General features: G+C 32.0%; 1 protein-coding gene across 3 annotated transcripts; it reads right to left on the bottom strand.

Annotated features, from left to right (window-relative positions):
• Nucleotides 1-299: 299 nt before the first annotated feature.
• Nucleotides 300-7,987, bottom strand: LOC128183906 (toll-like receptor 4). Of its 3 annotated transcripts, none has more exons than XM_052853126.1 (3): nucleotides 7,809-7,987; nucleotides 6,933-7,002; nucleotides 300-3,214 (listed from the first exon to the last, which is right to left on the bottom strand). In XM_052853126.1, exons 2-3 carry the CDS (start codon nucleotides 6,973-6,975, stop codon nucleotides 756-758), a joined length of 2,502 nt encoding a protein of 833 aa, XP_052709086.1. In that variant the 5' UTR covers nucleotides 6,976-7,002; nucleotides 7,809-7,987; the 3' UTR covers nucleotides 300-755. The 3 variants fall into 3 exon arrangements, with proteins under 3 accessions (XP_052709086.1, XP_052709087.1, XP_052709088.1); XM_052853127.1 differs by lacking the exon at nucleotides 7,809-7,987 and adding an exon at nucleotides 7,677-7,798; XM_052853128.1 differs by lacking the exon at nucleotides 7,809-7,987 and adding an exon at nucleotides 7,721-7,777.
• Nucleotides 7,988-19,473: the final 11,486 nt, after the last annotated feature.

The following is a 19,473-nucleotide window of genomic DNA, read 5'->3' as shown; positions in this document are numbered from 1 at the left end:
GTAACATAATAATAAATGAAAGTAAGATGATTTTTAAGAATTAGCTTTTTGCATATGTACCCGCAATTAAAGGTAGAACTTAAGACATGAATTTTACAATTAAGATTCATCTTATCATAAAGATTATTGGCATTGTAGTTTTCAAAGATGAAGTTGAAAAAAGTAAAAGTATTAACGGATGACGCACAACGACAGATGAAGACCGACGGCAATAGGTCACCTGGGTTACACATTTGACCTAAAATCGGAGAGGCTATCTCATTGCAGTTATTTTGAAAAGTACAATATAAGGCATCAACATAGTTGAAAAAAATTATCTATTTTATCCTATTTACAAAAATATATATCCCGCAAAGGAAAATAAAGACATCAAGGCTCAATGCAAATATCATTAAGAAATCTATAACCAAAAGACTGTCAATAGAAACGTTTTTGCAAATGAAAAAATTGGAATTATTATCTGTTTGATAATAATAGGAAAGTGATATTTCAATGTTTGTAACATTCATCATCTGTGTTCTCTTTTTAATATTCCTTTATCTAAGAACAACACTTTTATAATTTACCAACTTTAGAAAACTACATCACAACTTTTTCAGGAAGGAATATATACAATGCAATTATATATCTAACTATTTTGCCAATTATAATATTTAAATACTTAAAAGTTCAATTAAAAACATACAAGAATATATTAATTAATAAACTAACAGCGATAATAGGAAAATAAACATATGCTAAGACACAGAAAATATTTATTCAGATACTAAAACATTAGATAAATTCAAGAGTAACGTTTCGTCATTTGTTTCATCTTCCGGCCATCTAAGATGCTCAATACACCACCATATGTGTTTGAATTCCTTCGGAAGTCTTTCTAGAGGAAGTCCATCTTTAATTATAACCACGATTGATCTCTGACGTTGGTTATGAAATGCATGCGTTATGGCCATTTGAACAGCATAGGAGGACCATCCAATGTCTAGAAAACTCTCGCTTATAATAAACATCACTTTCCTACTTTCGTTGATACATTTAATTATTTCTTCCGATTGCGAAACTCCTGGAATGGAATCTCTGACTTTAAACCATGCTTTAATGTTTAAACTTTCTAATTTTGGATTTAAATTGTTTGCAACCCAAGAGGTGTCATCATCATTATAGGAAATGTACACATCATGCTGAAAATCACCTTCTTCGCAAACGTGATCGCCTACAGGAATCAACCTTTGTTTTAATCTTAGAATAACATATTCCAAATGAACGTGGTATTTTTTAATAGCAGCTATTATGATGAATGTTATCAATGTTGATACTATCAATACAATAGAAAAAATTAGCCACTCGGTGGCCTGACAATCAAGTTCAAATTTCCGCCAATTCGATTCGTTGAATAAATCATCAGTAGCGTTTTTACTCCCCACACATTTAGTATTAAAAAGATCCGCAAATAAGTATTGGTGATCTTTCATCCATTTCAAAGACTGAATTTTTGAGCATGTGCATGAAATCGGATTTCCCTCTAGATATATTAAAATATCGGTCAATGATTCAAATAATTTTTGGTCTTCCTTGTTGATGTTCGATATCAAATTGTATCGTACATAAAGAAACTTTAGATTTGTTAACTGCTTAAGAGAACTTGAAAGGGAAGAAAACATATTATGGTCTAAATAAAGTTTCTCTAAAGATTGCTTTTGGTCGCTCAGTAAACTCTGTGGTAAAAAAGTTAAGCTGTTTTGTGAAATATCAAGATTTGTCAGGTGTTTTAGATTTTTAAACAGATTTTCAGAAACCACACTGAAATTTAAACGGACATTCACTGCACGTAATTGCCGAATATTCTTCACTCCCTGAAATACATAAGGATTGATATTTGAAAAATCATTTTCAGATAAATCAAGAATTTTTAAGGAAGGAAAGCTTAATACGCTTTTTAACCTAAGAGGGAAATTAGTTTTTGCAAGACGCATTTCTTCTAGGTTTTCAGCAATAATTGTAACATCCTTGATCAATTCATAAGGAAGGGGGTGAATGTAATTATTGGAATAGTCAAAAAATCTAAGATTCCGTGGTAGAGTTAGGTTTACAGAGAAACCTACATAGTGTGTTGCAAGTACATTTTGATAATTACTTCTTGAAACCAAATTCCGAGGTGTTAGGACATTGCAACATAAATCCAAGTTTTGGAGCAAGGGGAGAGTTAAATATGATGCAAGCGTATAAGAATCAACAGACTGTAAATCATTATTGCTCAGACCTAAGTTGTTTAAACAAGACCACAACGTTGTGTGCATAATATTCGTCATAATTTTGTGAATAGAGTTATTGTCTAAAAATAGCACCCTGACACAGATATTGACAAGGTATTGAAATGACTCATTATCTAAGTTGACTATGTCAATTGCAAGATTTTCTTTGTTTCCTTGCATATCAAGGTGTTGAATCGTTCGATTCTGCAAACATTTTAAGGAGTTTAATGCAGTATGTACATTGCATTTTCCGCCAAAATCTATCTTAATTTTCTCATTTAAGTATGGAAACGAGCAAAATAGATCTTCTGGTACGTCACAATTGACATAATTACTAAATTCCATGTTTATACTGTGGATTGGAGATAATCTTAGGCCCTGAAATGATGCATTTGTTAGTTCAAAATCATTGATAATTTCGAATTCCAGTTGAGCTAAACTTTTTAGATTTTCAAACGGTTTTGAAAATGTAAAACCTGAAAAGATGTCAATTTTTAGGTATTTAAGTGACTGAATTTTGGAAAGCTGTATATCTGGGTATCCTAAACCTTGAAAATTGTTCCGGTGGATACGAAGAATCTTGAGGTTATCTAGATTAGAAAATGCGTCTGCATCAATTTTACTTTTTTCAAGAAGCGTGAACGAGACATCCAAACTGCATAAGTTTGACAGTTTTCGAAATGTCTTGTTCTCAATCTTTGTAACATAGTTGTGATGAAGAATGACAGAAGTCACATTGGAATAGGCTGCTATCTGTTGAAATGTTTCTTCTGTCAGGTTAGAAAACAGATTAAAAGATAAATCTAGAGTGACAGTGCCATTTTCTAACTCAGATGGTATCGCTGTTGGTAATTTGGAGATGTTTAAGCCACTGCAGTTCCACAGTAATCCTACGTTTCCACAATCGTCAACAATTTTGTGTGAAAGTGGACAATTTTCTGTCATCAATAGCAGTGCACTATCTGTAAATGCAAATATTCGTGATATTATTGCAAAACATCATTTTATATTATGAAAAGCGGATTATATGCAACAAGGTGTCTAGGTATTGCAAATTAACAACCACCCAAAAAATCATAAAATTGATGTTTACTAATGCATTTTAGTAGGATTGTCGTAGTAATTTTTTTTTACTATATTTATTTTCTTTTGAATGAGAACTTTGTATAAAGTATAAAGAAATAGAAAAATATTAAAATGGTTACGCTAAAATATTTTTACTAAATTATGGTTTATGGTTAAATTTACATTTAACAAGAGGCCCATGGGCCACATCGCTCACCTGAACAGCAATTCCTTGTAAATTCTATTTCTATTTTTAACTTTAAACCCCTATCTTGGGCCCCAGTATATTGTTCCGGGGTTTGCTTTAACAATTTAGAACCTACACTATTTGAGGATGTTTGCGTAGTAATCTAACAATTGTAACATTGCTGTTTTCAAGAAGAAGATTGTTAAACATGTTTCCTGTATATTTCTATATTAATCTTTTAACCCCTCTTGGTGCTCCAGTATACAACAGGGGGTAACAGTTTTAACATTTTAGAATCGACCATGGCCAAGAATGTATTCATACTTATATCCCAAACTGTTGCATTGAGATCTTGAGAAGAAGTTTTTTAAAAACATTTTTCTATATGTGTTAAACTTTGAACCCCGCCTGAATATTCGCTATACATGTATATACAAGCTTTTGTGTAAATATTAGCATATCGGTGCAGTAGAATGAGAAAAATGTTTTTAAAAAATATGCCTATGTAGTTCTATGTTAAACTCTGAACCCCGCCTTGAGCCCCGCTTTCACATTTTTACAATTTGGAATACTTACTATACATACAAGCTTTTGTGTAAATGTTGGCATTTCTGGTGCAGTGGGTCTTGAGAAGAAGATGTTAAAACATTTTCCCCCTGCATTTTTATGTTAAACTTTGAACCCCGCCTTCGGCCCCAGTTTCGGTCCGAGGCGCACGGTTTTAACAATTTAGAATATTCACTATATATACAAGCTTTTTTGAAAATGTTGGCATTTTTGGTGCAGTGGTTATGGGGAAGAAGATTTTAAACATTTTTCCTTTGGATTTCTATGTTAAATTTTGAACCCCGCCTGGGGCCCAAGTTTTGGCCAGGGAAGTCATGATTTTTACAATTTAGAATCTTCACTATATATTCAAGCTTTTGTGTAATATATCTGGTGCATTGGTTCTTTAGAACTTTTTTTTAAAGATACACACCCTATATTCACTGTTTTGCAATTATCTCCCCTTAAAAAAAGGGGTTTAGCCCTTTATTTAAAAAATTTAGAATCCCCTTCCATAAAGATTCTTTGTACCAAGTTTGGTCAAAATTGGCCCAGTTGTTTTTAAAAAAAAGGTTAAAAATGTGAAAATTTTACAGACGGACACCAGGTGATCAGAAAAGCTCACTAGAACCTTTGGTTCGGGCTAGCTAAAAAATCTATGATAGATCCGATGGTTAATTTGTTGATCATCTGGCCTCCTTTAAATATAAACTTATCAAAACTTTTAAATATTAAACTTGATAAAGAGAATTTTTTTATAATCACGAAATAAAATAATAGTAAATTCAACATTTCGTAGCTCATATGCCTTCTCATCCTAAAATTAGACAGCAGTGACAATGTAATAAAATCAATTACCCGAAACGAAACGAATTTGGGGGTTTTTTTTGGGGGGGGGGGGGGTCCTTAAAATATAAGGACACTTTTTGCAATATGCTTATGTTAGTTTTAAGTAACAAAGAGCCAGAACCGTTAGAATGTTGGTGTCTGAATTGTTCCTCTTGCAGGTTTTCGTACTTTTAATCTGCTGCTCATACGTGCTGACATTGTTTTAAATATTAAGCAATCCGAAATAAATTTATTTCAATGAGTGTTTCGTCAGATAAATCGGCAATCTTATAGAATCCGAAAGCTCTTAACGAAATTCGATTAAACCAAAAGAGTTTTCATATCAAGCAATGGTCAAGGTCTCGGGTCGAACACAGAGGTCAAGATACATCGTTCTTAACCTTTTTGAGTTAGGTGGGTGGAAATTAGTAACCTCAACGGCAAGACGCACAGATGTGTTTATTCCATACAGTAAAATCATTATATCAGATACATGTAAACACTTCGAACTTTGGTTCATTGTATAATTTTTGATATTGATATCTTTACCCCCATAAAAGACTTCTAAAGTACAGATCCGATCAAGTCGAACACCAGAGTAAACCCCAACTAAATTTCGTACTTACTTTTGGGTTTTACTTATGGCTAACTCTGGGTCTGCTTATGGAAAAATTGCGTGACTTGGGTTTGACTTCGGGTTTACTCGAGGTTTACTTTGAGTTTATTCGGGATTTGCTTTTGGGGTCAAATGTACTCACTGAAGCAGACCCATCTTTTATCTCGTCATCTTACTGCCTGTAATGCTTGTCCCAAATATATTCCAAATACACATGTAGCGTATGCTTGCAGGGGTATAATTCTGATTGGGGTTTACTCTATGTATCCACTCTTGGTTTACCCTGGGTCCAATCTAGTAAACCCAGAGTAAACCCCAAAAGTAAACTCAGGGTTAAGTTTGGCATTACTTTCTGTTAAATTGGGTCTGATCGGTATTGTTTTGGACAATAAAACCACTATCTGGAAATGTCAATTCCAATTGTATGTAGGCATACAAGTTTCTTTAAAGTTTAACATCCCTCCCCAATTATTGAAGCCTTTAAAATTTTTCACAAGCGCAATTAGGGACACTTTCCCTCCGACTGGTTACTGTTATAATACCATAGTACTGAGGGTCCGTATGTTAAGTGTAATTGGGATAAAACTGACAAACAAGAGGGAAAGTGTAGCTGCTTGCCAAAAAAATGCGATTTTGCATTTTACATATTTTAAAACAGTAAAATATACACCCAAATTATGGTTGTATAGTCAAATGCATCTTGTTAATATTGAATGAATTAATGATTCAAAATTTTATTAAGAAAAATATTTATTGTGTTAACTTTGACAATAGTAAAAAAAAACAATTATACAGGGAAGGTCAGACTCTCTACTCCTTTTTTGTAAGCCGATGGATGTCAAGCATATTTTGTTTTTCAATTATATGAAAAGAAAATATTGCACTTTTTATTATCCTCTTTCATAACTACGCTTCAAATGCGGGGTAAAAAGTGGGCTAGATGTAATTAAAGACGCAAACCTTATAGCTTATTGAAAATGACCTACTAAATTCTGTAATCTGTTGATCGTCAGAAACTGTTTACTTTCAGAGTGTAAGAAAATGCAAGGTCATTAAATGTTGTATGATATGAAGTTACAACAGCATGCAAAATCATCATGAAATATGGTAGTCAACATCCGGTAAATTATCCATCGTTTATCATGTCATGCAAAACTTACGTATACCGCATACACATCCAATATATTTAAATCATTATTTTTAACGTATTCTTCATTTGTATCTCGAGCACAAATAAATGCGTGCATATATCATATTTTCAAACGTGCAAAAATACAAATACCGGTTCAAGCGTTTATGTGCTTACATTTAATATATCATGTAAGTTTGTTTGTCCTTAGACTGTTTTTGGTATTTGTGCTCCTGACAATCCATAAATTACATTCTACGTAAGTTTCATTTGAAAATACGATTATGTGTAGGATAGTGAACTACTTACAACAGAATGCAAGTATCAAACTGAATCGCTGTTTGCACGTCATAGTTTGCTTTTCATATCATCACAACACCTAAAACGAAATGAAAATATATATCAATTAAAAAATAGGTACATTTCTTTTTGCGATATAAAAAAACCTGATTATTTTGCTTTTTCATCATGAATTGACCTGTTGACCTTGAAGGGGTGGGGGGTCTTTCCTTGCGATTTGTAAATTAACTGATTTTGTCCCATAATAAGTTCACTGAAAAAGAACCGTTCAAGCCCTATCCTAAATATAGAACCTTTGAACATAGGGCAAAACGTTTCATACTTTTTGTAAAGGATTTCATGCTCATTCAAAAAAAAAATTCAAATTCCGTACCAAATGTTCAGAAGTAAAATTTAATATAAATGCAAATTCTGCAATATAAAGTTAAAGTTTTCATGGTTATCCTAACTACTTAGTTTGTATGCTAGGTGCCCAGGATTCTAAAAATAAATAAACTTTTGTTCATTTTTCATGTATGTCAAAAGATCACCAGCAAAGTGTTGCACTACGATTGCATGCTAGATGGCCAGGAGACAAAAATTAAAAAGTATGTTCACTGAGAAAAGCACAAAAGAACACGAATATTGATAAAATTGGGTTAAACTGCAATTATCAGCTTTGTAGCTTTTGATTTGGTCTCGGCAATGCAGTGAGCAAACAAATGTTTAAAGCGCTAATACATGTACAAGCATTCCCAATGTTTGTTTACGTACCAAGTAGTTCCAGTTATGTAAAATCTTTTTAAAATACTGCTTACTGGTAGATTCTTTCAAATGGCAAAGTAGGTTATATTCAAGCAAAAGATGGTCATCAATAAGGAAAGGAGAGAGGAAATATGTACTTACAAATTGCACATGATATATGCATGGCCCTGTAAATGGAAAAACCCAAATGCCGTGAATGACAGCGCCTTCGCAAAGAATCCAACTTTACACTGTGCTTGTATTCAAGCTAAACGTGTATGAAATAACACGCTCTATATACCGTTCACTATAAAATTAAATGGACAAAAGTTTCGATGTTGTATAGCGTAAAGTAATAGATAGATAACAAGGAAGTATTAAAAAGTAAAGAGAAAACAATCCCTCCGAAGGCCGTAGGCCCGAGGACGGGATGACTTCTCTAAACAACTAACAAATTGATCATTCGACAATTAAGAAAAGTGTAAATTTAAGTCTTTTTTATTTTAAGCAAAAATAAATGGCAATGCAAGGTCTTTTTTATTTTAAGAAAAAAAAAACATCATTTTATTTACAGTGTAAGGGGGGATCCATGCGCGGATCCAGAAAGGTTTTCCGGGGAGGGGGCATATTTGGCAATTTTATAATGTAATTAAAAGAAATTTGAACCTCAAAGAAAATTTAACCCATTCATATATTCAACAGTGCCATAATGCAATAATTTTACCAAATATATCTTTTATTCAATGACCTTTTCAAAGATTCAGATGAAGAAATTTTCAAACCCAAAATATGTTTAAGAGTTTCAGTTAAGGGAAAGACACAGATAGCGTGTTGAATGATATGTTGAAATTTGAGTGATGTACCAAATGATTATTTGTTAAAGAAATGAAATAGGATACTTATGGAGTCCCAGTCGAACGAAATTCCTGCTATTGTTAAAACCGATGAAAAGGGGTATCAACGATTTGTGGAACCTACATTTATCTTAGATGTTGAAAGTAAAGGATTTCCAAGTCATGGTTTGCAAAACAAACGGAATAAAAATCTTGATTGGCTGTTAATTTATTCAATTTGTGGTTACTTATGAAAGAGAAGATCTAAAAGTGTATGTGATTCCAAATCTATCAAAATTTTAACAAGAGGCCCAAGAGCCACATCGCTCACCTGAGCAAAAATTGCCTTAACTCTGATCAAATAAGCATTACGGTATCAAAACCTTGACAACTGAGTACAGTAGATCTTGCTCAAATTTTCAATTTTAAAAATCTGCTGATTTTTATCCACATATTTTTATTCTAAATATCAAGTTCCTTTTGTTGTTGTACCTGTAAGAAGATTTTTCTCTATTCCTTTATACCCCACCCCTCCCCACTTTATGGCCCCATTTTCCCCTAGGAAATCATAGTCTGATCAAATTTTAATCTGCAAAACCTGTGTTTTTACCCAAGTTACTGCTTTCTCGACTGAATAATTTCCCAGAACATTATAAAAGATTTTCTCTATATATTCCTATGTAAAATTTCACCCCCCATTGTGGTCCGACCCTACCACCCCCCCCCCCCTCCCCCTCCCTCCCCAAAACCCAATGACCATGATTTAAACAAACTCGACTCTTCTGAGGATGCTTACACTCAAATTTGAGCTTTTCTGGCCTACTGGTAATAGTTTTTGTGAAGTAGATTTTAAAAGATTTTTTCTATATATTCCTATGTAAAAATTCATCCCCAATTGTGACTCACCCTACCCCCAGGGACCATGATTTAAACAAACTTGAATCAACACTATCTGAGGATTCTTCCACTCCAATTTGAGCTTTCCTGGCCTAACAGTTTTTAAGAAGATTTAAGATTATCTCTATATATTCCTTTGTAAAAAAATTCATTCTCCCATTGTGGCCCGCCCTGCCCATGGGAACCATGATTTGAACAGATTTGAATCTGTGCTGTCTGGGGATGTGTTTCCACACAAGTTGCAGCTTTTCTGGCCAAATAGTTTTTGAGAAGAAGATTTTTAAAGATTTCTCTGTACATTCCCATGTAATTATAAAACGTGATCCCCCTCATTGTGGTTCCACCCTACCCCCCGGGGACCATTATTTGAACAAACCTAAGGACCGAGTCTTCTCTTTATCAACCATACTTCTTATAATAAGAAATTCAAGAAATTTTGACACAGTCAAACAGATCATATTACCAAATGATTCTATCAGTTTAGTCAAATTTGACCGTTTTGTTTTCGCATAAAGGTCAGGTTACGGTCACTACCTTCTTCTTCAACGTAAAGGATGATAAAAATAATGTAGCTCTTAGTAGTTCTGTTGACATTTGTTAAAGATTTGAAGATTCTATTCTTCGATAAAATGATAGAATATCAGAATGTCTATCAGCTTATACTACTAAATTGGAAAAAAATATATCTATACTTTAATTGATATTGCTTGGGCTGTATTTCCTCTAATTTTCTTAAATTTTGAAGACATTTTGATCATTTTTAATGCTTTCAATAATAAAATATTTCTGATTTTTATGTATTATGAAGACTTTATATAAATATATTAATTGACAGAAAAGCTAATATATTGACCATTTAATAAGAGGTAAAAACTGATTTCAGTGATTTTTTTCACAAAAATTAATGTATAGAAAGGGCGCTTGTTAAAAAGCTTATAAAAATGTAATTTGATAGGAAAATCATATTTTAAAAACATTCTAAAACCCAAGTATCATATTATTAGTTCACATTAGTAAATTATCCAACATTAATGTTATTGTTTTTAAAATGCTAAAACAGACTCATTAATCTGCAGAGATTTTGAATTGCAAAACATGTGATATTTTCCTACGCCGATATTATGCCAAAAATATAGTTCTTGTTAGATTCTAAAATCTAAACATTGATTACTTTTTCTATGCCAAGTTGTATGATAATAATCAAAGGCTGGAACGGCCACAAAGGCGTCGAGCTGTCATTTTTTTTCTTTAACATAGAATGATATCAATAATTTGAATTTCTGCACTAATAGTCATATCAAAAGATATTAGACTTAGAATAAAAAAGTATATGAATTATGTTTTCTGCTGCATTAAAAACAAAAATCAGTATATTTTCTTATAAAATAGGTAGTGGTGCTTTTATTATACAATAACTCATCATAATTGCAAAAATCGAATTAATTTCAAAGTTCAAAAATATTTTTTTTCTTTCTGCTTCAAACAGTCTTTGATCAACTTTCACAGGTTAATAATTTGAATACATTAACAGTGTGTCCCTAATTATAATAATATCAAAGGCCTGAAGGGCCACAATGGCGTCGAGTTGAAGTTAATTTGAAGAGTACAAACCTGAACAACATTTTTAAAATGTCAAAATAATTTATGGTATTCCATCATTGATCACACATACACTTGATTAAAAAAAATCCTTAAACAAATTATGATTCTGTAACTCTTGTATGTACAATAACATGAGACCAACTTTTCTTATTGTTTTGCTGGAGATTAATTTTTTTTTTTAAATTGAGTCGGGCGGTCAATTTAACACAAATAAAATTTAATATAGATTTTATGCAGTCAATTAAAATAATAAAAATATCAAAATGAACTGCGATTTCTTTTATTATCAAAAACCATTTTAATTTGGTTATTGACCATTCATTTAAAACTTGGTATCAATTATACTTCCTTTTTAAAAACAAATATTTTAGACAAAATACATCTGTCGACTACTTTCAGATAATTAAAAATTATGTTTTTATCACAAAATGAATAAAATTTCAATTCATTACAAATTGACTCACCTTATTCCTAAAATGTTTTGAATGTTACTTAAAAATTTTAATAGAAATATCCTTGGAGCTAAAACATTGTAGATATTTTTTTTCTCTATTCAAATAGAATTAATGAGTATTAAAAGTATGATTGTATTTAATTCTATATATTGTACATTGCTGATAAAAACTCTGTCTTTTATTATCAATTGATTTAAAAATCACATGGGTCCAAATGACCGGACCGTGAAGACCAGGGGTAGATATAAGAAGGCACCCATTCATATCGTTTACAGTTAAAAGTGAAAGTAGGCTAGTTGGTTTAAAGTTACTTTTTGTTGTAGATATAGATCTGTGCAGGAGGTTTTTTGTTTCTAAAAGATTAATCATTTGTACAAAGTCAACATTCGATATGGATTCAAAATAAACTGTTTTGCAGGCAGGTTTATTTTATAAACAAATTGAGTATGTAGGCATAACTATCGCAAGTGTGTGAAATATATTCATCCGCTGAAACCAAGACATATTGTTTACAATAAAATATGAACATTGTCAAAGACATCAACTATTTTTTTATCTGCCAACTTGTTTTGTTATACTTTCATGTTAAATACTGAAATCTGATTGGTTAAGACGCAGTTAATAATATTTACTATTACCCTCAGCGTTAGTAACGCACTTGGCAACGGGTAACATTAAAAAATATTACATGCGCGAAAATCATGCGCGTACGGTTCGCTGTAGAATTCACGTTATTCCTATATAAAAGCAGTAAAATTTTCTTAAAAATTTTAAAAAAGACATTCAGTATAACAAAATAAATAGTGCTTGTTTGGGAGGGTAACAGTTGAAATTGACACCCCTCGAAAACCAAATCTACACTACCTGAGGATGCTTCTAGACAAGTCACAGCTTTTTTGGCCTTATAGTTTTTTAGAAGAAGATTTTCAAAAAAAATACCAATAAATTTTCATTAATTCTAAATTATCTCCCCTTCAAAGAGGGTGTGACACTTCATTTTGACAAACTTAATTCCCCTTTACCCAGTGATGCTGTGTACCACGTTTGGTTGAAATCTGTCCAGTGGTTATTGAGAAAAAGATGAAAATGTGAAAAGTTTACAACAACGCCAACGACAACGCAAACGACGACAGACAACGGACAAAATTTGATCAGAAAAGCTCACTTGAGCTTTCAGCTCAGGTAAGCTAAAACGGAGACATTTCTCTTTTATTTTATTCTAGTGTAAATGTGTAGTGGATACAATATTCTATTAGTATCATGATTATTTGTTGTGTTGGAAAAACATGTTTCAACATTTTTTTTTAATTATTGTTTTATTCACTGTTGGAAATTTGAATTTCAATACAAAGACCGATATTATTGACGTTTTAAAACTAATTTATCAATCCACGAGAGTGTGACAACCTTCAAATTTGATATGGATTTTACGAAAGTTAATCTTGCATGTACAGTGTAACAAAAATAAAACTATCAAGGACACATTTGGAAGACATTGAGGAATTTTGTTTGTACAGATTTACATTTGTTGAGTAATATCTTTTTCATGTTGGATTCGTATAAATTTTTTAAAAAGTAATACCTTTTCTCAGTTTTTAAATGATTATTTTTGAGATATTAAAGGGATGTCAAATGTCAAATGATTTTTTGCATCTATTAAAATCCTTTTAACCCGCTATTTAGATGAGCTCAGTTCATTCAAAGCGGAACAATGTTTGTTAAAATGCTTTTAACAAATAATGTTTACATAATGCTTGTTAAACTGCGTCATGCTTTATACAGGGTGATTCATAAATTCTAATACTATTAAAATAATGCATTACCCTCTAACCGGAAGCGATAAACTCTTATAAATTTTAAGATATCGTTCTAATCTCCAGTGGCTAAAATTTTATATCATTTGCAATGTACGGGAAGAAATTAACGTTAAAAAGAAGTAAAAAAACGTCATAAAATTGGTGTTTGGATTTTCGTAATGCCCCATTTTTATAAAATGGCTACAAAATCGAGCTTCAGTGCATTTTGAGACTCGTTCACCTTTAACTGTAATCCGTTAGAACTATAAAGAACGGTTTTTGCAGACATAAAAATTCTTTTAGAGTAGCAGGGTAGTAAAGAATTAAAGAGCAAAGCAAAATAGAGTTCACTATACAGGTTTATACAGTGAAAGAGGAACTAAGGACAACTATGGACAACAAGAAAATTTAAGATCACTGGTTTGTCCAGGTTCTCTGAATGATCATCGGAAAAAGCTGAAAATGGTAGCAAGAAGTGTAATCAATGATATCCAAAATAACATAATTGTGAAACATAGTAGATCAAAGCATGAAAAATGTAGTACCTAAACACATCAAGAATGGTTGTGTGGTAAAAACAAAATTAAAGAAAGTTTCATTACCTTTAGGACTTAGCCCAAATGCTGACTTACTGCTGCATTACTCATAATCTTGGTGTAAACCTAGGGTGGGGATCTTTCAGTTGATGCTATTTTATTATCAAATTATTAAATAATACCTTATTATATGAATTATTACAGCTGTTTAATGAAAAAAAGATAAGGAAAGGAACCAGACAGAAGTATCAAGCAGGGTGCGATGGCAATTTGTCATAAAAACTACACTTTTGTTCCTGCAAAACGAAAAATGGCAAGTAAACCATAGAACGTAATTTTGCTATTTTGTTGTTCAATATACCGGTAATTTCCCAGATCTGGTTCCGCGTTCTTCAGTAAAAGCAAGATTTGAGCTTGCCTAGTTACATGAATCAGTTTTGCAGATTACAATACAAATACATAAATATGCTATCTTTCTATTGCATATTATATCAAATTATAAAGAAAGTAAGATTGTTTCATTATAACTGTATTTCTCTGCACACATAACATTCATGCAAAGTCAGTTTATGACCAATAGTCTCCACAAATTACTGACCAATTGGCACTTTATTTGTTCATCACATGCATTATATATCTGATGCAGGTTATACCTACACATAGTTAGAATCCACTAAGTAGCGACTCATTTACATTTCATTTCATATACCTTTCAACATACGGCAAAACGTTTCATACTTTTTGTAACATATCGTATATTTTTGGACTGTGTAGTTAGCAGTAGCAGAAATATATCCTAATTTTTTTATTCCATCAAAATAAGACGCATGTCTGCAACCAATCTAAATGATTACTAACTGGAAAAAGATTGTACATTTTTTCATCAGTAAACAGTCTTGAAAGATGAATTGTTAATACACAATTTTTATTCTAATATTTTTCGAAGCGAATTCTATACCTTTAAAAAAATAAACATGTATGCATCAATTATAAAAATGAGAAGTAACTTAATACATTATATGTAAAGTTAAGGATGTCTGGTTTTAGTAAAAAAAATTATTCAAATACTTTATACGATAATTTGTATAAAATACGTGTAGCGTAGTTAAATTAAAAGTATAATTAAAATGTTCATTTTTAAGAAATAAATCGGGCCGTTATTTTATGAAAAGTTAATTATCATCCATACGAGAGAGAGAGAGAGAGAGAGAGAGGGAGAGAGAGAGAGAGAGAGAGAGAGAGAGAGAGAGAGAGAGAGAGAGAGAATTTCAAATCAGACATAAATATATGAATATTATATTATAAGTCTCAAGACCCTGCCCAATAATACTTAAAAATATCATATAAACAATTAATCAAGTGAGAACTGGAAAGCTCAGCAGTTGTCCCTCACAGATCAGGCAGCGGAAAGTGTTGAATCTTAAGGTCGCAGCTTCATATAGAAAAAAAAAACTAAATCAGAGCCAAAAACAGCAAACTACCAAATTGTACTCAATCCACATGATATAAAATAAAAGGCAAAAGGGCAATCCAAAATATGACGGGCAGGGTTGGGTTGGTCAAATTCAAAGCGGCGACTAATGGGATGATCTGCAGGGAGTCTGTGATGGCATGAGTTCAAGCCGATACCGCAAAGTGGAAGCAAGGGCCAGCTTATATGCGTAAAGATCTCCTTGGTTTGGGGTGTATTTATTTACATTGGAGACATTAAGCTTTGATAAACCTATTTAGCTTTGATGATTTTAACTTCAAGAATTTTCGAAAATCATAACAAGAAGTCAAGTTTTAGTTTCTAAATTTTATTGCTAAGTACATCGAAAACATGACTTATTCTGAAATAAAAATTGTTGATGTAAGCAGTAATTAAAATAAATATTGTTTTATTGCTAATAAAATTTCTTTGAGGCGCTATTCATTAATATTTTCACTGAATTATCTCACATTCACAGTCATTCACACATCTTGTTCGATCTTTTTCGGCTCTTTATTCGGCAAGTTCTTTTTTCTCACTGTCCGTTGTAAATCCGCCAACATTATCCAAGCTGATTGTTTCATCTCATGATGGGTACACTTCAAATAATTAACAGGTGTTGAATGGTATTCAATTCTTAATAACTTCAAAGTGGTTTTGGATTTAATCATTAATCATTAACTTTATTTCAAGTACATGTTAGCTTCAAAGCTTGCAGACATTGATTATTCGTCACTTTGAGGAATCAAAATTATATGTGAGGATGTCATTCTAAAGTTTTACAACTTAGATTTCATCATATTTCTTACTAATTATCATTACCACATAAACTTAATAACGCGATCGTTAGATCAGTTGTTTCATAATTACTTTGGTCATAATAAAGGTATTTTAAAATCTAAACAAGCTGCTCTATCTAAATTGCTCCGGTTTCTAAAATCATAAGTCTTAACGTATCACTGGGTGAAAAACTCAGTTTCCGCACGCCAGACACCTTATGGATACTGTGTTAAAACTAAAAAAAAATTATGTTTTATACAAGGTTTCCATTGGAAACATGAAGTTTAAATGGGTTAATGCATTGCGTAAACTTAGGCTGTCCACCATTCCAGGTCGTTTCCACAGAGGAATATGTTTATTTGCCTGAATTTATATCAGGAAATAGGTTTTATAAATAATAAAAACTTATTGTTTAATCGTAATACACAGAACTTCAAAAATAGTATGAATTGCTCTGTGATGCATGGGAAATAAATAATTTTCGCTATTTTGTCGTTAGACAAAAGAAAGTAAAGAATTAGAAGTGTTTTTAATGTTTGGGGCAAACTGTGTTGAGTGGTGGCGAGTTATTCCTAATTGGGGGCGAGTTGTTTTTGGTTGTACTGGGGGTGACTTGTTTTGGGGGCGAGTTTTACTAATTCCGAATATCATACTTTTAATGAAAATAACCGGATTGAGTGGTGGCGAGTTATTCCTAATTGGGGGCGAGTTGTTTTTGGTTGTACTGGGGGTGACTTGTTTTGGGGGCGAGTTTTCCTAATTCCGAATATCATACTTTTAATGAAAATAACCGGATTTATCAGACTTAGATAACAGTGTAAAATGTGTAATTTAACCCATCCACTGTAGTATGCGACCTCTTGCAACTCGTTCATGGTGTAATTGTTTGCAATTGATCCAATAGATGTGTAAAAGTAGACAAAAGTGTTTGCTGAAATTAGGATTGCAAGGCCTGACTACCCGTGGCCAAACAAAAAATGAAAGCTTAATTTTATCACTCATATTCCCATTCGATAATTAATTCAGCCATAAAACACAAGTGAAAACTTGACAAACCATCATCTCAAATGTAAGGTAAAATAATTTTTAAAGACGGACAAAGCCGAAAAATTTACAATATTCTCCGAAATCCTCCAAAATGATCTTGTTGGAGGTATAAACAATAAACAATTGGGAAAGCGAAATTAACAACCGTTTTTGGAGGCTTGCATGATGTATAACTATTTTATATCAAAAACTAAACAAATCAATTGTTTTGTCGTCACATCATCTATTTAGATTTACCTATAGTAGAAAGGGACAGTTTCGGATAAAGTACCCGTCAATATTTTTGTAAAATTGAGTTGCTGTACTTGAAGGATTGTGAGTGATGCTTAAATTCATAAAATTAATTTTTATGATTATTATTAGTTAGAGGGATGTCTCTTGTTGAAACTGACAGGCAGTATGTAGGCCCCATATGTTAGGTACATGGGAATCAGAAGTAAAATGCGAAACCACAGCTATGACTGTTGTGTTGACTTTACACATTGAAAATACAAGTGACAGACGGGAGGTAAAATAACACGAAAAGAAGGTGATTGGACATTGTAAACTATACACCGGTAAGTTTCTAACATGTGATGGTGCAACATGCACACGGTACGGAAGGTCAGCCCTTTGCAGAAAATTTGCTGGGGGAGGTCTAAAAAGCTGAAAAACCATGAAAAATTAGTAAAATATGAAAGGGTCAAAATCTCATAAAATCCAGTTTTGGCTCGAGGGAGTAATGATTTTAAAAATTTAGAATCTCCACTATATATTCAAGCTTTTGTGTAAATATTGGCATATTTGGTGCATTGGTTCTTTAGAAAAAAAATTAAAAATACGCATCCTATATTCACTGTTTTACAATTATCTCCCTTTAAAAAAGGGTTTAGACCTTTATTTAAACAATTTAGAATCCCCTTCCATAAAGATTCTTTGTACCAAGTTTGGTCTAAATTGGCCCAGTTAACAATGTACAAGGTGCTAAAGTAGAAACGCTTGATTATGCTTCTGTTTCTCAAGTAATCAACTTAATGAAAATATGACAATCGTGTAGAAATGTAAGCATCAAGCCAACGAACGTGATGATTGACATTCATTTAGTTTGTGATGTAGTTTGAATTTAGTGGTAAGAGCTGAAGTCGATATTGTTCCATATTTTCCTCCTTGTTAGTCTAATGCAAATATCATAATTAGCTAATACTGATGCTCTGTTGATAAACAAATCGGAATGAATGGTGTGACGTCATAGATTAGAGTTCGATGGCAGCTCTCATTACAGCAGGAAATTTAAATGTCATGTAAGCAAGCAATATTTCTTGAATTCTTCATTGTTCTTGAGGATTTATTGAAAATAAATACGATTTACAATCATAGTGGATGTTAATTAAGTAATTTATGGTGCTACATATTTCTAGAGTCTTTCCTCTTTAATACATTTTCCCAATATTGCCATATTGGCCCCGCCTAGCTAAGGCCTCAACCTCTGAGCTAGGGGCCATGAATTTCACAACTTTGGAAGTAGACCATATAAAGACCATAATCATGCATTAAGTGTTTTCCAACATAATAATAAATGAAAGTAAGAAGATTTTTAAAAATAAGCTTTTTGCATATGTACCCGCAATTAAAGGTAGAACTTAAGACATGAATTTTACAATTAACATTCATTTTATCATAAATATTATTGGCATTGTAGTTTTCAAAGAAGAAGTTGAAAAAGTGAAAGTATTAACGGATGACGCACAACGACGGAGGAAGACCGACGGCAAAAGGTCACCTGGGTTACTCATTTGACTTAAAATCTATTTTGAAAAGTACAATAAAAGGCATCAACATAGTTGAAAAAAATTATTTATTTTATCCTATTTACAAAAATATATATCCCGCAAAGGAAAATAAAAACATCAAGGCTCAATGCAAATATCATTAAGAAATCTATAACCAAAAGACTGTCAATAGAAACGTTTTTGCAAATGAAAAAAATGCAATAATTATCTGTTTGATAATAATAGGAAAGTGATATTTCAATGTTTGGAACATTCATCACCATCTGTGTTCTCTTTTTAATATTCCTTTATCTAAGAACAACGCTTTTATAATTTACCTACTTTAGAAAACAACATCACAACTTTTGCCAATTGTAATACGTAGATATTTAAAAGTTCAATTAAAAACATACAAGGATATATTAATTAATGAGGAATACAGTTACAATATTCAAACTAACAGCGATAATAGGAAAATAAACATATGCTAAGACACAGAAAATGTTTATTCAGATACTAAAACATTAGATAAATTCAAGAGTAACGTTTCTTCATTTGTTTCATCTTCCGGCCATCTAAGATGCTCAATACACCACCATATGTGTTTGAATTCCTTCGGAAGTCTTTCCAGAGGAAGTCCATCTTTAATTATAACCACGATT

The sequence above is a fragment of the Crassostrea angulata genome, chromosome 5, assembly GCF_025612915.1.
Source record: "Crassostrea angulata isolate pt1a10 chromosome 5, ASM2561291v2, whole genome shotgun sequence".
Lineage (NCBI taxonomy): Eukaryota > Metazoa > Mollusca > Bivalvia > Ostreida > Ostreidae > Magallana > Magallana angulata.
The sequence above is the reverse complement of the archived record's forward strand: the minus strand, read 5'-3'. Positions and strand labels throughout refer to the sequence as shown.